The following is a 19,672-nucleotide window of genomic DNA, read 5'->3' on the forward strand; positions in this document are numbered from 1 at the left end:
CTAAACCTTCCTCCAATCACCTTAAAATTATGACCCCTTGTCACAGCCATTTTTGCCCTGGGGAAAAGTCTCTGCCTATCTACTCTATCTATGCCTCTCATTACCTTTTACACCTCTATCAAGTCACCTCTCTTCCTTCTTCTCTCCAGTGTGAAAAGCCCAAGCTCACTCAACCTCTCTTCATAAGACATGCCCTCCAATCCAGGCAGCATCCTAGTAAATCTCCTCTGCACCCTCTCTAAAGCATCTACATCCTTCTTATAATGAGTCGACCAGAACGGCAAACAATATTCCAAGTGTGGTCCAACCAGGGTTTTATAGAGCTGCAGCAAAACCTCACAGCCCCTAAACTCAATCTCCCTGTTAATGAAAGCGAAAACAGCATACACCTTCTTAACAGCTCTATCAACGTGGGTGGCAACTTGGAGGGATCTATGAATGTGAACCCCAAGATCACACTGTCAAGAATCCTGTCTTTATCCCTGTATTCAGCATTCAAATTTGACCTTCCAAAATGAATCACTTCACACTTATCCAGGTTGAACTCCATCTGCCACTTCTCAGCCCAGCTCTGCATCCTGTCAATGCCTTCTTGTAACCTGCAACAGTCCTCGATACTAATCTATAACACTGCCAACCTTTGTGTCATCAGCAGACTTACTCACCCACCCTTCCACTTCTTCATCCAAGTCATTTATAAAAACTACAAAGAGCAGAGGCCCAAGAACAGATCCCTGTTGGACACCACTGGTCACTGACCTCCAGGTGGAAACTTTCCATCTGCTACCACCCGCTGTATTCTTTCGGCCAGCCAATTCTGGATTCAGATGCCAAGTTTCCCTGTATCCCGTACCTCTTACCTTTCTAAATGAGCATACCGTGGGGAACCTTATGAAATGCCTTCCTGAAATCCATATACATCACATCCACCGCTCAACCTTTGTCAAATTGTCTCGTCATATCCTCAAAGAACTCAATAAGGCTTGTGAGGCATGACCTGCTCCTCACAAAGCCATGCTATCTTTAATCAAGCTATGTTTTCGAAATAGTCATAAATCCTTTCTCTCAGAATCCTATCCAGTACCTTGCTTACCACAGACATAAGACTGACTGGTCTGTAATTCCCAGGGATTTCCCTATTCCCTTTCTTGAACAGAAGAACAGCATTCACCTCCCTCCAATCAACTGATACTACTCCCGTGGAGAGTGAGGATGCAAAGGTCATCGCTAGAGACACAGCAATCTCATTCCTCGCTTCCCGTAGCAACTATGGATATATGTGGTGCGGCTCTGGGGATTTATCTACCTTGATACTTCCCAGGATTTCTAGTACATCCACTTTCTTAATATCAATCTATTCAACCCTATTAACCTGGGCCACAGTGTTCTCACAATCAACAAGGTCCCTCTCACTAGTGAATACTGAAGCAAAAACTCATTTAGGGCCTTCCCTACCTCTTCAGAATCCAAGCACAAGTTCCCTCCACTATCCTTCATCAGCCCTACCCTCTCTCTGATCATTCTCTTATTCTTCACATAGATGTAGAATGCCTTTGGGTTTTCTCTAATCCTTCCTGTCAAGTCTTTTTCGTGTCCTCTCCAAGCTCCCCTCAGTCCATTTTTGAGTTCTTTCCTAGCAACCCTGTAATTCTCTGAAGCTGTGCCAGATCCTTGCTTCCTCAACCTTAAGTAAGCTTCCTTCTTCTTCTTAACGAGAAACTCCTCTCCTCTTGTCATCCAAGGCTCCTTCACCTTACCATTTCTTGCCTGTCTCAGTGGGACAAAGTTATCCACCACTCGCAACAAGTGCTCCTCAAACAACCTCCACATTTTTGTTGTGTATTTCACACAGAACAATTGTTCCCAATCTTCTACGGGAACAATTCCCGATCTTCTACGGGAACAATTCCCGATCTTCTCAGCACCCAGCCCGTAAACTCGACTCAAGACCTGATGTTTCAACAAGACTACTTGCTATTTTTCTCAACCCCAATGAGTACACAGTGTTCCCTCACAAGATAGCCCATTATATAATCTTTGCACTTGAAACGATTTTAAATACTGCCCTCATACAATATTTGGATGACTGAAACAGGATGTTGACTGCGTGGATGGTCTATTACTCTTTAATTCATTCATGGGATGTGGACATCACATTCATCACTAATTCCTAACTGCCCAGAGGGTGGTTAAGAGTCAATCACATTGTTGTTGGTCTGGAGTCACATGTAGGCCAGACCAGGTAAAAGGTAGCAGTATCCTTCTCTAAAAGACATTAGTGAGCCAGATCAATTTTTCCAACTATTGACGACAGTGTCGTGATCATCATTAGACTCTTTATTACAGATTTTAAAAATTGATTTCAAATGCCACCATCTGTCATTACAGGATTTGAACCCAGAACATTACATGGGTCTCTGAATTAATAGTTTAGCGATGATACCACTCGGCAAATGCTTCCCCTTATTTTATTTAAATTCATCATTTAAGCACATTTTCCAACTGAAAATGTTGTCCTAACATGCACAACAGAGTGACTTCTCTTTGAGAACTTGTTTTAATTTGCACAGACTGCAAAGATGTTGCTGTAGCGCTGGGTTTGAGATTCTCAGTCGCTGCTGATACTCGAGTAGTAAGTGACACCTTGTGGAGACTGCTTGATGTTCCCAACCTCTAATTCACTCTGGGGTTTTGCATTGAATGCTGCTTCTCTGCACTCCAGGTGACGATGTGAGGGCAATGGAAAATATCGAGAGAAAACGATTGAAAATAGCTTTTAAAGTCACATAATAAAATGGTAAAAAGGCAATGTTCTCTCCAATTTCCCTTTGCAATGCAGATGCTCTGCATTGCCCCTCTAAAACTGCTGTGCAAATGTTCATTGGGAACATTAGTGATATGCAACCTCTCTGGTCATTGTGCAGCATGTACCCAAATGCTATGTGAATGCGCAGATTAAAGGGAATATTGAGGGTCCTTTCGGGCAGCCACAGAAAAACAATTTCCTCTACTAAGTGACGATAATTTATTGATGAGGCCTCTTCTGGAATACCAATTCCAGTTCTGGTCGTTCAGTTATAGGAAGGGTATTATTAAGATGGAGAGGGTTCAGAAGAGATTTATCAGGATGTTGCTGGGCATGGAAGGTTTGAATTATAAAGAAAGGCTGGGTATGCTCGGAGTTTTCTTCACTGGAGTGTAAGAAATTGAAAGGCAACCTTATAGAGGTTTATAAAATCATGAGAGGTACAGAATGGGGGATTTCAAGACTAGGGGACACACTTTTAAGGTGAGAGGAGAGAGATTTAAAAAAAGGCATGAGGGACAAATATTTTACATAGAGGGTGACTTGCATGTGGAATGAACCTCCTGAGGAAGTGGTGGATGTGGTGGATGTGGGTATAATTACAACATTTACAAGACATTTGGATGGATACATGAATAGGAAAGGTTTGGATGGATAAGGGCCAGGTACAGGCAGGTGGGACTAGTTTATTTGGGATTATGTTCGGCATGGACTGGTTGGACCAAGGGGTCTGCTTCTCTGCTGTGTGACTCTCTGTGACTCAGCCAGGATTGATAGAAAGTTGCAAGGTTCCATTCCTCACCAATAAAGCATTGAACTCTTTGCCCAGAAATTTCCATCTACTGTGTCAGTCGAAGTTTGCGAGATTGATTTTGATGGGTTCTGTGACATTAGTGAATACACTTCAACGCTACGTCTTTGACAGTAAAGTGTTGAGGAGGGTCCTGAGGTTGTGGAAGTTGTAGTGCATAACACAACATCTGGTGTTCCTGAGGGAAGGATGATATGGGACACAACCTGTTTTCCATCCACCCCGGCCAATCCCATCAGCCCAAAGTTCATTTGTGTGCCCTGTGGAGCAGTAAGTGGCTGGAGACAAGACATTTGCCCTTTATTTGGATCTAGGTGGTCAGTGGCTCTGTGGTCTCAGCAGTGCCACCAGTCATGGTGGACACTGCTGGTACTGCAGGCACTCCTTTCAGTTTAGGTGCAAGAGCTGACAGGAGCTTATATTTCCAGAGTTTCCCAACAAGGAGAGCAGGGGAGGCTGGCGGGTTGGGGGAAGAGGTGGGTGCCTGTTGTTTTGATGGGCCACTTGAGCAGGCAGCATTCGGAGAGTGAGGGGGGGGGGGGGGGGGAGTAACAGATTTTGGTGTAGAGAGTGGTGGGGGAGGGCAGTGGGGGAGGTGGAAGAATCCGATCCGGAAAGGGCGCTCGCGAGGGAGGTGCAATCCACCATCACCCCCGCCTCACCCTACTTTGCCATTTGAGGTTCAGCCATGGGAACCTGCTGGGCTCTCCCCACTGTTTGAAAATGTCTCACTGGGGCCTCAAAGTGAGGCAGGGAAGGTGGGTGATGGCATGTAATTGGCCTTTAATCAGCCATTTAAGGATATCAAATTGGGTGAGAGCAGTGGGGCTTACCTGCCCCCACCCCCCCTCCCCCCCCCCCGGCCTCCTTGCAAACAGTAGACAGGAGTAAATGGTGGAAATACCAACCAGGGAAGGTCATAGGTTTCCCACCTACCAACCTGCCAGCAGAGGACCTGAGAATTGTGTCCATGACATTGCTTCCCCATGCCTTCCTGGCCTCACCAAACCACAGACCTGTGACATCATCCAGCCCTACAGCGAGAAACAGAGTTAACGACGCACATCCAATATGCCTCTTCTTTGGAACCTAAGAACTTCTGGAGTTCTGAGCTCTGAGGAAGACTCATACCGGACTCAAAACGTTAGTTCTGTTTCTCACTCCACAGACACTGCCAGACCAGCTGAGTTTCCCCAACATTCTCTGTGTTTGTTTTAGATTTCTAGCATCTGCAGTATTTTGCTTTTATTAGGCCTACAAAGACTTTAAATAGGTGAAAGTGAGGATTGCAGATGCTGGAGATCAGAGTCAAGATTAGTGTGGTGCTGGAAAAGCACAGCAGGTCAGGCAGCATCCGAGCAGCAGGAAAATCAACGTTTCGGGCAAAAGCCCTTCATCAAGAATGAGGCTGGGAGCCTCCCGGGTGGAGAGATAAATGGGAGGGGGGTGAGGCCTGGGGAGAAAGTAGCTTTAAATATCTGAATTTTATTGTAAACTCCTGACTCCCTGTGTTCACTTCAGAATAAAGGTCAAAGGTCTGTCAAAAATTCCTTGCCACGATCAGGAAATGCCGGAGGTGTGAAAGTAAGCTGGAAACCAGCACATTACCTGATGCACCTCTGACTCCTTGACCTTACTGAAACATTTAAGATCCTGAGGAGGTTGGATAGGGTGGCAACCGAAAAGATGTGGGAGAATAAAACTAGGGGACTTAGCTTTAGAATAAGAGTTCTCCTTTTTAAGATAGACTTGAGGAGAATTCCTTTCTGTCTGAGGATCATTAGTCTGTGGAATTCACTTCCCCAGAAAGTAGTGGAGATTGATACATTGAATATATTCAAGGTTGAGTTAGATGGATCTTTGATAGATAAAGGAATCAAGGGTCATGGGGACAGACAGGAAAGTGGGACTGAGACCTCAATCATAGAGTCAGAGAAATGTACAGCATGGAAACAGACCATTTGGTCCAACCTGTCCATGCCGACACGCTATTCCAACCCAATCTAGTCCCACCTGCCAGCACCCGGCCCATATCCCTCCAAACCCTTCCTATTCATGTAGCCATCCAAATGTCTCTTAAATGTTGCAATTGTACCAGCCTCCACCACTTCCTCTGGCAGCTCATTCCACACACGTATCACCCTCTGCATGAAAAAGTTGCCCCTTAGGTCTCTTTCATATCCTTCCCCTCTCACCCTAAACCTATGTCCTCTAATTCTGGACTCCTCCACCCCAGGGAAAAGACTGTCTATTTATCCTGTCCATGCCCCTCATGATTTTATAAACCTCTATAAGGTCACTCCTCAGCCTCCGAGGCTCCAGAGAAAACAGCCCCAGCCTGTTCAACCTCTTCCTGTAGCTCAAATCCTCCAACCCTGGCAACATCCTTGTAAATCTTTTCTGAACCATTTCACGTTTTACAACATCTGTCTGATAGGAGGGAGTATCAGCCATCACTCACTGAATGGGATAACAGGCCTGAAGGGCTCAATGGCCTAAACCAGCTCCTGTGTCTTACGTTCTAGTCCCAGTCTCATCTCAACCCATTGTTGAATTTTCATCCCATGCACGTTTTGAAAAAAAAGTTGTATTTCAGCTCCCACAACTTTTCTTCCAGGCTTCGTCTCGTATTTGGGTTTATTTTGATGTTGCCTATAACTTACCGCTAACTAATTTCTATCTTCCTCCATCTCTCGGGTCCCTCTATTTTTGTAGCTAATTACATTGCGGAAGGTGTCGATGCGATTCTATTATTGTAACAGCAAAGGCAACGAGAAAAACCCTGGCTTGAAACCTGCAAACAGGAAGTGTGACCTTTCTTTCATTGAACACAGGAACAGGAGTAGCCATTCAGTCCATCAAACCTGTTCCTCCATTTAATGAGGTTATGCCTGATCTTGGGCTAACTCCATCTACTTGCCTTTGCCCCCTATCTCTTAAGACCTTTGCTTAACAAAAATTTATTTATCGTAGATTTAAAATGAACAACTGATCTAGCATCCACTGCTGTTTGTGGAATAGAGTTCCAAACTCCACTCTGCTTTGTGTGTAGAACTGACTCCTAACGTCGCTCTGAAAACTCCAACCAGCGGGAATAGTTTATTGTTATCTACAGCATCTTTTCCTGTTAATATCTTGAAGACTTCAATCAAATCACCCCTTAGCCTTCTGAATTCTAGAGAGAACAGACCTAATTTTTGTAATCTCTCCTCATAACCTAACCCCTGAAGTCCAGGTACCATTCTTGTAAACCTGTGCTGTACTCCCTCCAAGGCCAATAAATCCTTCCGAAGGTTTGGTGCACTGGTCTGCTTACTGTACTCCATGTGGGGTCTAACCACACCATTGGACCCAGTGTTCTGATCATAACTCCAGTGAGAAAACTTAATGGTTCAGTTCTAATGGTCAACCCTGTATTTTACTCCACACAACAGCCTCTGGAGCTGCACCATAATGGTAGTGATTGGAACCAGGTGGATCTCATTGACAATGAGATCCCTGATTGGGGTTGTTAATCTGGGCCAATCGGAGTTCTGGCTGACAGATATAAATAGGAATGTGGAGTGCATTATTTCCCCCTCCAACTCTATTTTGATTTAGTCCCTACCCTCCCCTTCACTGTTTTGATCACAAGCACTGCCCTTTGATGTGAAGGGCACTGCTTGTCACTGGCCACTCGGGTATTTTCCTATCTTCCTGGTGTTGGAAATTTGAATAAAGATTCGTGCACCTTGTGTCTCTCACTGTGTCTCACACCTGCACACACAGAACATGGGTGCTGGGGAAAAAATAAGCACTCCCGCGGTTAGGCGGTAGTGTGGGGGTTTAAAAAATAAATAAATAAATAGGGAATCGTGCCCCTTACCGGGCTTTGCTTGTTACTGGTTCTCTGGCCATAGGTGTGTTTTCCCTCATTAAAAAATATAAAGATTCCATCAGAGTCTCCTCACTTCAGGAAGTGACTCTGAGCTCTGCTGGCCACACCCAACATACTGCGCACATGTACATAAAGGGTCTTGGGATACTGGCCTCTGTGCAGTTTTTGTAGGAACATTCTGTAATGATGGAAAAAGAGAGCACGCATTCACCTATTGCCGGTGGCCCCCACTGTACAGCACTAGCTAGTGCACCACGAGCAAGCTGCGATGTGCCCAGGACACCCATGGCTTGCACTCTACACACTCAAAGGAGGGGTTGAGGTTTGGAACTCTTCTTCACAAACAGTAGTGGAAGCTGGATCCGTTGTTAATTTTAAATCTGAGACGGATGTATTGTTGGTAGAGTGAAGGTTCGGGCCACAAGCAGGGATATGGAGTTAGGACACAGACCAGCCATTATGTTACTGAATGGTGGAGCAGGCTCGAGGGGCCAAATGGCCTACTCTGTTCCAATGTTCTCAGCAACCATTAAGGACTATTGCGTGGGATGATTTTCTTGTGACAGCAGTCTACAGTTTGCTCTACGATTACACTGCCTAGCATTGCTTTTTGAAGAATTAAATTGCCTCATTATCCACAAAACCTTATGTCCCACTGGGGGCAATTTCAACTCTGTGCGATAGTGTGTGATGATAAATAAGCATCTCTCTCTTTTGAAGTTGGTAGAGTTGACAATTGAGAGAGATGTGAAATGGGGTGATCACTTGGTATTGCTTGTTTCAATTCTCCGTATCTGCGTGCCCTCCACTATCACACTGTACTTTGTAATTATAACGTGATAATGTAAATATACCCAGTGAATAACCACAATAAAACAGCAGACTCCTACTGTAATTACGTCTGCAATAATATAGATTGAACAAAATGCAAATGACAAGGTTACCTGGCATGTGTTTTTAGAAAGTGATTGCTGAATTTTCAAAGGGCTTGCTGTTTCGTGCAGCTGCTCCTGAGGTGAGCATTTGCTCCGTTTTCTCCGTCTGTGCTTCCTCTCAGACTCCTCAGGAATATCTTCGCCCTCGCTGCTCTCAATGTTCCCAAATCCTCGCACCTGCGTGTTGTAGTTTATGTCGAGTTGCCCGGCACAGTAAGCGCCAGCTGGCATGGCTCCGTCATGGCTTGATTTTCTTTCAGCTGCCGTGACCCGGTCATCTGAGCTGCGTATCGATACCTGCACTGAGCCGGCGGAGGAGGTTTCCGAGTCCGAGTACATGGTCTCCGTGTTGGTGTATCGGCCAGAGGACGGTGAGGTGACTGAATGGCGCTTTCCATTGGCGCCCAGCCAGTCGTTGTCATGCTGTGAGTCGGTGAAGTAGGTCTCATCTGACAGCTTCCCAGAACGCTGCCTCAATTCACCGAGAGCTGGGCTCCAGCCGATATCATCATCATTGTCATCGTCCGTCCCCATCTCGTCATAGGCGGACACAACGTCTGCCTCATTCTCCAGGGCAATGAACACTCTGCTCTTTGGCTTGGCTAGCAAGCGAGGGCGGATGGCTGGTGTGCTCTGCATTGCCATCCAGTTGCCATCAGGGCTGTGCAACATGGCCATAGCTGAGGAACCTGCAAAGCAAGTAGAATCACAGCACTCCTACTGGGCTGAAAAAGGCCATTTGGCCCATAGAGTTGGCACCAACCCTCTGAACAACATTCCTGTAACCCCATGGCTGGTCGAGCTAACCTGCACATTCTTGGACATTATGGGGCAATTTAACACAGCCAATCCACCCAAGCACAACCCACTGAAGTAGATTATTGCAAAGTGAAAGCACAATCAACAGCTTATAATGGGTTGCGATGGACAGGAAAACACATTCAACAAGGGAGCTCAGTTACTTTTCCCTGGACGACTCAATGACAGGAGATCCCATGGTACAGTGGTTGTCACCCTGTAATTCCTTCCAATGCACCTGACAACAGTTAATGTGATTGGGAGGGTTTCCCAGTCAGCCACCCTGCAGAAGGCCATGGCAAACTACTGGCACTTTCGGGAATTATGGATCAACCCTCAGAAAAAAGGATGGTTGGATGGACAGACAGTCCGATGAGATTGAGGGACAAATAAGATTCAAAAAGACGTTTGGGAAGATGGAGCATAAAATGAGGAAATTATAGCTGGGCCCTAAAAGTTACTGCTTCCATCAGACTGTGTGGAACAGAGCACAACAGAGAGATAAAGCTGAGACTTCACCGTAGGTCATTCAAAACTGGGCAATGTAATCTAAAAGTGGCATAATCAATGGATAATTTTGGTCTAGCCCCACCCAGCTTTGCATTTGTACATTGGACCCTTAATTATAAAACCTTAAAGATTCCAGATTGATTTAATAAAGCAAACCTCTATTAGCCTGTTCTCCTGTGTGGAATCTTGGCAGCAAAAGTGTGGTGAATCAACAGGCAGTCAAATGGCAAATAGCATCCTGATTTTAAACCTCCAGCCAACGTTTCCTCTTCAGAGCAATGAAGTATTTGTTTGCAGATGTTAGGAGCCAAGATCTGAATTCGGTCAATTCGGAGGTATTTAGCAAAGGTATTTTGAGGATTTTGCTTGGGACCAGGCACTCCAATCTCAGGAGGCAATGCCATATCCTTCCTGATTGTCTCCCACTCCAATATCCCCTGTCGTTTCCTCCTTTCTATGTATACCAGACTTCCAGAATCTCCATTGCTCATCAACACTCTTACCTATATACCAGGGACACCAGTCATCTCTCTCTAATGAGAGAGCAGCCCCTATGGTCCTCTGGATGACTTAACCTTTGATACTACAGCAAATAGGGGTCTGGAAGGCGCTGCTTGGGAGGGTAGTTGAGGCCCATACGCTCACAACCTTTAAACAGTACTTGAATTAGCACTTGAGGTTTCATGGGGAAGCACCGTGGCTCAGTAGTTAACACTGCTGCTCCACAGTGTCAGGAACCTGAGTTCAATTCCACCCTCAGCAACTGTCTGTGTGGAGTTTGCACATTCTCCCGGTGTAGGTTTCCTCCTGGTGCTCTGGTTTCCTCCCAGAGTCCAAAGATGTGCAGGTTCGGGTGGATCTGCCATGGGAAATTGCCTGTAGCATCCAGGGATGTGCAAGCGAGGTGGGTTAGCCATGGGAAATACAGGGATAGTGGGGTGGGCCTGGGTGAGGTGCTCTTCAGAGGGTCAGTATGGACTGAATGGGCCGATTGGCCTGCTTCTACACCGTAGGGATTCAAAAGAATAACAAGTGCTAGAAAGCAAGCCTAGTGTAGACCCCTCAGTTTTGTTCCCTACTCTACTTCCTTTGTCCCAGCTCAGTTGTAGTATGAGTTTTCTGCTTTCAAATCAAGATTAATCCATTGTTTATCCTCACTGTTTGCATTCAAAATTTTCTTTACTATTCTCATGTGCTGTGCATTTTTTTCTCTCTGGTTTGTAGCCCTGTCTGTGCAGAGGAACTGGGCATGAAGTTAAAGGTGAAGATGAACCTCACTAAGTTATTATCTCTTCATCGAGCCTATCTCGTGCCTTCTGAAAATGTATCTGAATTATGTCACATGGCTAATTCCTGAATGTCAATTTAGTAATGCTGAAATAAATTTAGGATGCAGCACGGTGGCTCAGTGGTTAGCACTGCTGCCTCACAACAGGAACCCAGTTTCGATTCCAGCTTCGGGTGACTTTCTGTGCGGAGTTTGCACATTCTCCCCGTATCAGCGTGGGTTTCCTCCGGGTGCTCCAGATTCCTCTCACAATCCAAAGATTTGCGGGCTAGGTGGATTGGCCATGGGAAATGCAGGGTAGCGGGGATCATGTGGGTCTGGATGGAATGCTCTTCAGAGGGTCAGTATGGACTCGATGGGCCGAATGGCTTGCTCACACACTGTAGGGATGCTATAATTCTTAGTGAACTCAGCAGGTATGAATTGTCCATCCATTGATTCTAAGATCCCAGTTAATGCTTACTGCTGGTTGGTTCCTGGCTCCTCAAATCTGAATAAGTAACTGCTGACAGTGTAAACCTGTGGTACTCTGGGTTAATGCTTTCCTTACAACTATCTCAAATTGAGACTGAAAACAAAGCAGTTAAAAGCAGTCACTGCACTGAAAATGAAAATTACCAAGGCCCTGTGAAGTTCTTGGGCTTTGTGAAGGTGTAGATCAGGAGAGCTCAAATAAATAAGTGTCCAGCTCTGATCGTCCTGTGATAGGAAGGATGTTGTTAAGTTGGAGAGGGTTCGGATGATGTTTACCAGGGTGTTGCCAGGAATGGAGGGTTTGTGTTATAAGGAGAGGCTGGATAGGCTTGGAGTTTTTTCATTGGAACGTAGGAGGTAGAGGGGTGACTTTATAGAGGTTTAAAAAGTCATAAGGGGCATAGATAAGGTGAACAGTAGGTGTCTTTTTGCTAAGGTGGGGGATTTCAAGACTAGGCAGTATATTTTTAAGGTGAGAGGAGTGAGATTTAAAAAGACATGAGGAGAAATGTGTTTTTTACACAGAGTGGTTCACGTGTGGAATGAACTTTCTGAGGAAGTGATGGATGCGAGTACAGTTACAATGTTTAGAAGACATTTAAATAAATACATGAATAGGAAATGTTTGGAGAGATATGGGCAGGCAGGTGGGACTAGCTTTGCTTGGGATGATGGTTGGCATGGACTAGTTGGACTGAAGGGTCTAGTTCTGTGCTGTATGACTCTATGACTCTACATGAGTAAAATACTGCAGATGCTGGAAATCTGAAAGGAACAGAAAATGCTGAAGAAACTCAGCAGGTCTGGCAGCATCTGCCGAGAGAGACAAAGAGTTAACATCTCAAATCCAATTTGACATCTTCAGAACAGATCTGAAGGTCAGTCATACTGGACCTGAAACGTTAACTTTATTTCTCTCTCCACAGATGCAGCCAGACCTGCTGAGTTTCTCCAGCATTCTGTGTGTCTGTAAGTGCCGGTGTTGACTGGGGTGGACAAAGTTAAAAATCACACAACTCCAGGTTACAGACCAATAGGTTTACTTTGGAAGCACTAGCTTTCAGAGCACTGCTCCTTCATCAGGTAACTAATGTTATGTTAGCTGTTAACTATGCTAACTATGTTAATCTGCTAACTATGTTAAGTTACCTGATGAAGAAGCAGTGCTCCGAAAGCTAATGCTTCCAAATAAACCTATTGGACCCTGACCTGTACGATTTTTAACTTTGTTTCTGGAGAGCTCACATGGTCTCACGTTGCATTGCTGGGGGGAACCTCAGTCCAACACAGGAATGGATATGAATTTGCTAAAAGGGTTCTCCCTAAATTAAAGCGGGAGATTGGAACAAGTCTCAAAGAAAATTCCACTCCCCAGCCCATATTGCCCTATCTGGTTTATAAACTTCCTGGTTCACCTGATACCTTACAAATTAAAAAAAATCAAGTTATCAGAACAGATTTCTTGCTTGGATTGCTTATGATTCTGCCTGAATCAGAAACCCCATATCTTTAATGTTAAATTGTTATATAAAGATTGAGGGTTTTTTAAAAACTCTTTAATAGTCTGTCATTCTTGAAAAAAATCATGTTCTTTTTTAACTTTTTCTGCACTCCAGTCAGCTGGCAAACTGTCCATGGAATGATCAATTATTAATGCCCACTTTAAGTGTTCCGAGATCTGGTATTCCACAGTCACCGTCCCCTGTTGGTTACATACCTGCATTATCCAGCAAATCCATGCTTTTCCAACTTGGCAGTGAATAGGATCTTAAGTCCAGATTTTCGGAGGGCTGGAATTGTCCAAGCTTCCCCATCACTCCGGAGACAGAGGATTTAGGGTTAGTTTCAGTTAGGTCTTTACTTAGATTTTCCTCGCTGGTCAGAGAGAATTCAGAGTGGGATCTCTAGGAAGAGAAAATTAATAGGGTTGCCTTTATGTCTGATCACATATGACACTCTTTGCACACCAATGATCAATTTTGCCAATTGAGAAACTGAGATGATAGAATGATGTCTGCACCACAGTCAACATTAATGCCAAAAAGTGCAGTCAGGAAGATGACATAAATCAATGATGCAGTGGCTATTACTGCAAAGAGAGAACTGTTAAAACTTTTCATCGTGTACCCATCAGGACAAGTGCAAGAATGCCATGTTTACAATAATCATGACAAATTTAAACTACAGGAGAAAAGGGCGCTCATTGATTAGCAAGTCAATTTGTTTGGTTCAGACATTGTGATGGCAAAAGCATTGGCATCGTATAGGCTCCCCAAACTCCCAGAAAATTCAAAAACTTTCCCAGGCTTGAACATATTCCTTTTGGTTGCAGGGAGTAGGTCCCTACTTTGTTTCTGGCAAGCGTGATCGATAAATATGTGAAGATATACAGCTATATGTACATAAATCTAATAAAAAGACACATTTTGTCCAAGCATTTTGTCTTTCATTTATTATGGCAATTTGTAAGAAATGCCAATGGCAAGGGAAAAGGGCACTTTTAATGGAATGAAACTAAGTTAGCACAAGGGGACATAGCTTTAAACTGAGGGGTGATAGATATCGGACAGATGTCAAAAGTAATTTCTTTACTCAGAGAGTAGTAGGGGTATAGAACACCCTGCCTGTAACGGTTGTAGACTTGCCAACTTTAAGGGCATTTAAATGGTCATTGCATAAACATAGGGATGAAAACGGAATAGCGTAGGTTAGATGGGCTTCAGATTGGTTCCCAGGTCAGCACAACATCAAGGGCTGAAGGGCCTGTACTGCGCTGTAATGTTCTATGTAAAGTGTTGACTGGTTGGTAAGCAGACTCAAAGTGCAACTCTAGTCAAGACATGGGCATAGAGAATACACTAGCTGATGATGACTGCCAATTAACTGCCAAGCTTTGCTTATATTTGCACTGAGCAAGTTGACACTGATTGGTTAAGGCAATGCCCTGAGAAAAGGATCTGAGAATGGCTGACACTCGATCTGTTGAGTGGAAACTGTTCAATAACATAAACGCGTTTATATATATCATATTCCATAATTACCTTTAAGATATTTCATTTCATGGAGTTTTAAAAATAGTTCACAAGATGCAAGCTAGGCCAGCATTTATTGCTAATGCTAACTGCCCAGAGGACAACTGAGAGTCAATGATATTGCTATAGGTCTAGAGTCACATATAGGACAGAAACCTCCTTCCCTAAAGGATATTCATGAATCAAATGGGTCTTTTTCTCCCGACAGTCAACAATGGCTTTATAGTTCTTAATGTCAGATGTTTATTGAATTCAAATTTTACTATCAACTCCGTCAGGATTTGAATCTGGATCCCCAGAACATTACTTGAGAGTCTGGATTAAATGATGAAAGTCTTTATGAAAGGTTCCAACCTGAAATGCTGCCTCTCCTGCTCCTCTGGTGCTGCTTGACCTGCTGTGCTTTTCCAGCTCCACTCCTTATCCACTCAATCTGGATTAAGATGTCTAGTGATGACAGCACTAGGCCCTTACCTTCCATTAAGATCGCACAGCTATTTCAACATAATATAAAGTAGCTCCTCACGGAGGAACGTTTTTTGGCTCAACAGGAGCAGGTCAGTGGGTGGACTGCAGGGAGCAGATTACCCTTTGCCCAACATATTCCTGAGGCGATAGGTTGGGCCCACTTAACCTCCACAAGGAGAACAATGACCTTCTTCTGTCCTGCCTTAGGAGATTCCCAAGATGCTCCTGCCCTCTCAGCTGACAAGTGACCCTGGGTGACCTGATCTTCTCAGTTGATTTACTACGCCCTTTATACCTATTCTGAGCCAGAAGCAGACAGACAATAGTTAAATAAATGCTACATAAAACAGTTGAGATTTAAATGAATGGGTATCGTGCTCTCCACACCCAGGAAAAGCAACCCTGACATTTTTCATTTTCTTTCAACTTGAAGCTTAATTATTTCTGCACCATTTGAGGCATACTAAATCTCTTGGTTTCATTCCTATGCTATGTCTTCCTCATATGAGATATATCTGCTATTACTCACCTGCTCAGACTCACGTCTGATCACCTCCATTAATTCCACTCCCCCGTCAAAGTTGGTGTTATCTCACATTGAAATACTGAATATGAAACGTTGACGTATATCAAAGACCCAATACTGAGCTCTGAAACACCCCAAAATCAATGCTTACCATTACCCTTGCCAGTCTCCTCTAACCCTGACACACTCTTTTCAAATCTTCAGGCAATTTATGCTGAATACTCATAGGTACAAGCTTAACTACAAGCCTCATGCATTATGTTTTACAAAATGCCATTTTTGTTTTGGAAAGTGCACAATTTCTAATGGATTTGCCGTGGGTCTACTTGCACTGCCACTTCCTGAAGGAAACATAGGCTGGGCAGACAGAAATTCTCCTTTTCTAAAATCACACTGGCTGTTGATTACATGGTTGTAAAGTGTGGGTTCAGTTTCAGCACTGGCTGAGATGACCAGGAAGGGCTTTCCTTACTAACATGGTCACCCTCAGGTTTACAGCAAATAAACTATGATTGCCTGACTGTGAATTCATGGGATTATTATAACCGGTAGACACTTTGGAAAATAGTGCAACGTGGGATAACACCAACTTTGACTGCAAGATAAAGTCTTCAATAGCTCAGAGGAGTCTATGGCTGCTCCCTCCTTAGAGAGAAATGGTTGGTCTAATAGCAACGGTTCTTCTTCTCTAATAAGAGATGAGTCCCCTATGGTCCTCTGAGACTATGGTGACTTTACCTTTTACCTTATATTATTAACCAAATAGTCCTCAAATTTACCACTATATTGAGCAATTCCATGATTTTACTCCGAGTTAATGTAAGAATAAACTTTTTTGAATTGCCTGTGTCTGTCGTCTCACTCTCCACGAACATGATCAAAATACTGGCCCAGTTCCAATCTCCTGGTCCCCTCCAAGTTTCCATCTCTGTGATGGTCAGTCCCTAACAGGGCTCTTCCCTCAGTGTCTTTGTATAATTCTATGCTTCTCTGAGGCTTATTTGTTTTAAGTCCCTTTGACTTAATTTTCCCAGAATCCCCGATGCATCGAACATTTGAATTTCATCCTTTATCGAAATTCTTTTTGAAGAGGGGATATATTGTCTGCGTCTTCTCTTAAATACACTGAGGAAGGAATCATTCAGACTATCGATTATTTCATGCACATTCTCTATTTAAAGATAATTTGTGCCTTTTAATCTGCTCATCTCTGCTCTGATGCCACTCTGGTTATTGTGGGTTGGAAAAACAATTTTTACTTTAATGCTTTGACTCTGTAACCTTGCTATTTTCTGGTTCCTCTTTACCCTCTTTTTTTATCCTCTTTATTCAGTCATGTGAACTCTTTCCTGCTTTGTAGAGGCCACTTTTTCTCTTTTCTTTTTCATATATTTTAGGGGCACACCGGCAGCTTGGTAATCTTTGAAATGCATTGTGAAATGTTTCTTCATATTGCTATTGAACAATCAATCTTTGCAACGTCCCTTCCAGGTCAAGTCCTCACAGTAATATTATTCTTCAATAACTTGTTCATAAAATCAGAAAAAAAGGAATGTCTTGCTTAATATCAATGTAGCTGTTTTGAGACTAAGTTCTGAGATATGACTAATTAGTCATCAGTCTTAGTCTCAGTCTCCCATTGTCCCTTGACGTCACTGATGTCAATCATGAAGTTACTGGACAGACACAGATAGAGAGAGAGAAAGACAGAGAGAGAAAGAGAGGGAGAGAGACAGACAGACACACAGACAGATGGATACAGATACACACACACACACACCCCTGTATGGGAGCTTGCTGTGCACAAATTAGATGCATGGATTACGCCACTTTAAAAAATGATTGCTTTTAAATTTAGTTGGATCATTACGGGCTTGTGAAAGTTGCTAGATGAATGCAAGTCTGGTGTTTCTGGGCTTCGGAATTTGGAAAATGAATCAGAAAGAGTGTCTGGATTACTCCCATCACTGTGGCTGAACCTGATATAGTCAGGTATTCCATCAACACTGGCAATGTTTCATCAATCCAAACAGCAACATTCTCTTTAAATATAGCAGAAGTTTACACCATGCAAGTGGGTTGAAAAATGTGGAGCACTGAGACAGCGCCATTGTAATCAGTTCCTTCTGAAACCAAACAGTGTATCGTGATGTATTAAGAGCAGCTGGAAAAGGAGGGGGCACTACAATCAATCTAAGGATCCAACCGAGTGACAAATGATCATCTGAAAAACACACTGCAATGATTTCTCACCCATCTGTAGTGAGGCGCATCACTCAGTGCCTATCACTGGGCAATGTCAGGTCATTAATTTGAAATTGTTGGTGCATTCGGGACATGTTGGTGCCACTGCGTGGGATGGGGAAAGTAAATCAACAGTTAAATCAATTGTGACATCTTGGAAACACAGCCAAAACACACTCAGGTTTCTTCGCAATGCTGTATTTGGTTCAGAGTGAACAGTAATGTGAAATTTGCAGGTATATTGCACTAAGCTTATAGCAACTCTGCCTAACAGTTCCATACTGGTATTTATACTCCTCTTGAACCTCCCCTCCTCCAATGCCTCAGGTAACATGTCCTCCCCATCAAGTACATGTCTTCCTTCCCCTTAAATGCAATGCTGCTCTCTGCCTAAACTAACCTGTGTGCTAGTGACTGGATCCCTGGAGGTAACCAGGTTTCTCCAGAATTTCCCATCAGATTGATTAGCGATTATCTTGAAACTTGCTGAAAAGAGCTATAATGTCTCAGCTTTCACCTTGCTGTCATCGGGAGAGGCTGCAGCTTCTGTTCAGTAGTACAAAGGCCCTGTACTAGCAGGTGACAGACAGTGACTCTCTTGTAAAGGTTGTCATTGTCTTACCAGACCATAGGGCTATGCTCTCATCAGAGAGAAATACGACCAGTAGTGGTTTAACCTGAGGGTCATCGTGCCTTGGGTGAGGGGAAAGGTTGAGGAGGACAGTCTTTCATGGTCACCTCAGCTAGTACATGAATTGAACCCACATTAGTGGCATCACTCTATGTCACAAGCCAGCCGTCCAGTCAACTGAGCTCAGGTGCACAACTTGTCAAGACGAGTACCATTTTTAGAATTTGTTGGTTACTTCAGTAAACATCTTTTTGAATGAGATCAGAGAGTTCTTCTGGAACAGTGATTAAATCCAGCTTTTTTGTCAGAAAGCAAGTGACTGCAGACCCCTTTGGTGTTAATGGAAAGATGTTTATATTATAGTGCAACAAATAGAGTAAACATGTTAAGGCAATAGCATTAAGGCAATTATAAAAATGACAGTGACTCCCGATGTGATTTGAACACATAACCTTCTGGTCTGGAATAGGTGCACCATCATTGCACCACAGGCTCATCAAGGATGGTTGATCTACTTGTGGTCTCAGCTCCATTTTCCTATCTGCCATCCTTCTAACTCCTGACTCCCTTCAAAAATCTAACCAACGCAGCCTTGAATAGATTTCAAGACCCACCTTCACTGCCAATTAGGGGAAGACGATTCCTCACTCCAACAATCCCCCAAGAGAAAAAAAATCATTAAATGATCTTATCTCTTTACTGTCTAATAGATTTATCTCAAATGATGTACATTTAGTGGAATAAACTGTCAATTTGGAAAACTCCATGCTATGTTATAATTGGACATAATTAATGTTCAAATTGTCTAAACTTTCAATCATAGAGAAAGACATTAATGAGATACATTTGTTCTTATGCAGAAGCTTCCTTCTGTAATGAAAGCATTAACATAGAAACTACCAATTCACTATTGTATAGATTAATTGGGACAGAATAGATTACAATTTACATTAATGAATTCTGCCAAGAATTGATGCACCATTTCAATGACACATGAGATTATCTAAAATATACAGGATGACCAATTTAGGAAAGCATGTTAAGCTTAATTTTATAATTTAGAGTTTAGTCTATACATGCAAAACATTAACATAAATCAAATGTGTTTTTGTGATGCTCACAGGAACCAGATGGCTAAGAACAGAGGAACTACATTGCTCTAATCAGATAAAGGAAATGAAAACATTATTAACCACTTCTCGAACATTATGAAAAATGACAAACGCATTTAATATTATTTTGAGGTGATAGGCTGAAACAGATAATTGGCTT

General features: G+C 43.3%; 1 protein-coding gene across 2 annotated transcripts in view; it reads right to left on the reverse strand.

Moving 5' to 3' along the window:
- Nucleotides 1-19,672, reverse strand: part of myripb (myosin VIIA and Rab interacting protein b) — a 398,586-nt gene that overhangs the window by 43,159 nt on the left and 335,755 nt on the right. For both annotated transcript variants that reach the window (XM_043719526.2, XM_043719523.2), the window contains 2 exons: nt 13,217-13,403; nt 8,439-9,118 (listed from right to left, as the gene is read on the reverse strand). In XM_043719526.2, coding sequence (XP_043575461.2) covers nt 8,439-9,118; nt 13,217-13,403 — 867 coding nt within the window. The remainder of the gene's footprint in view (nt 1-8,438; nt 9,119-13,216; nt 13,404-19,672) is intronic.

This window comes from Chiloscyllium plagiosum, unplaced genomic scaffold, assembly GCF_037043375.1.
Source record: "Chiloscyllium plagiosum isolate Xiang-an unplaced genomic scaffold, Cpla_swu_hap1 HiC_scaffold_34, whole genome shotgun sequence".
Lineage (NCBI taxonomy): Eukaryota > Metazoa > Chordata > Chondrichthyes > Orectolobiformes > Hemiscylliidae > Chiloscyllium > Chiloscyllium plagiosum.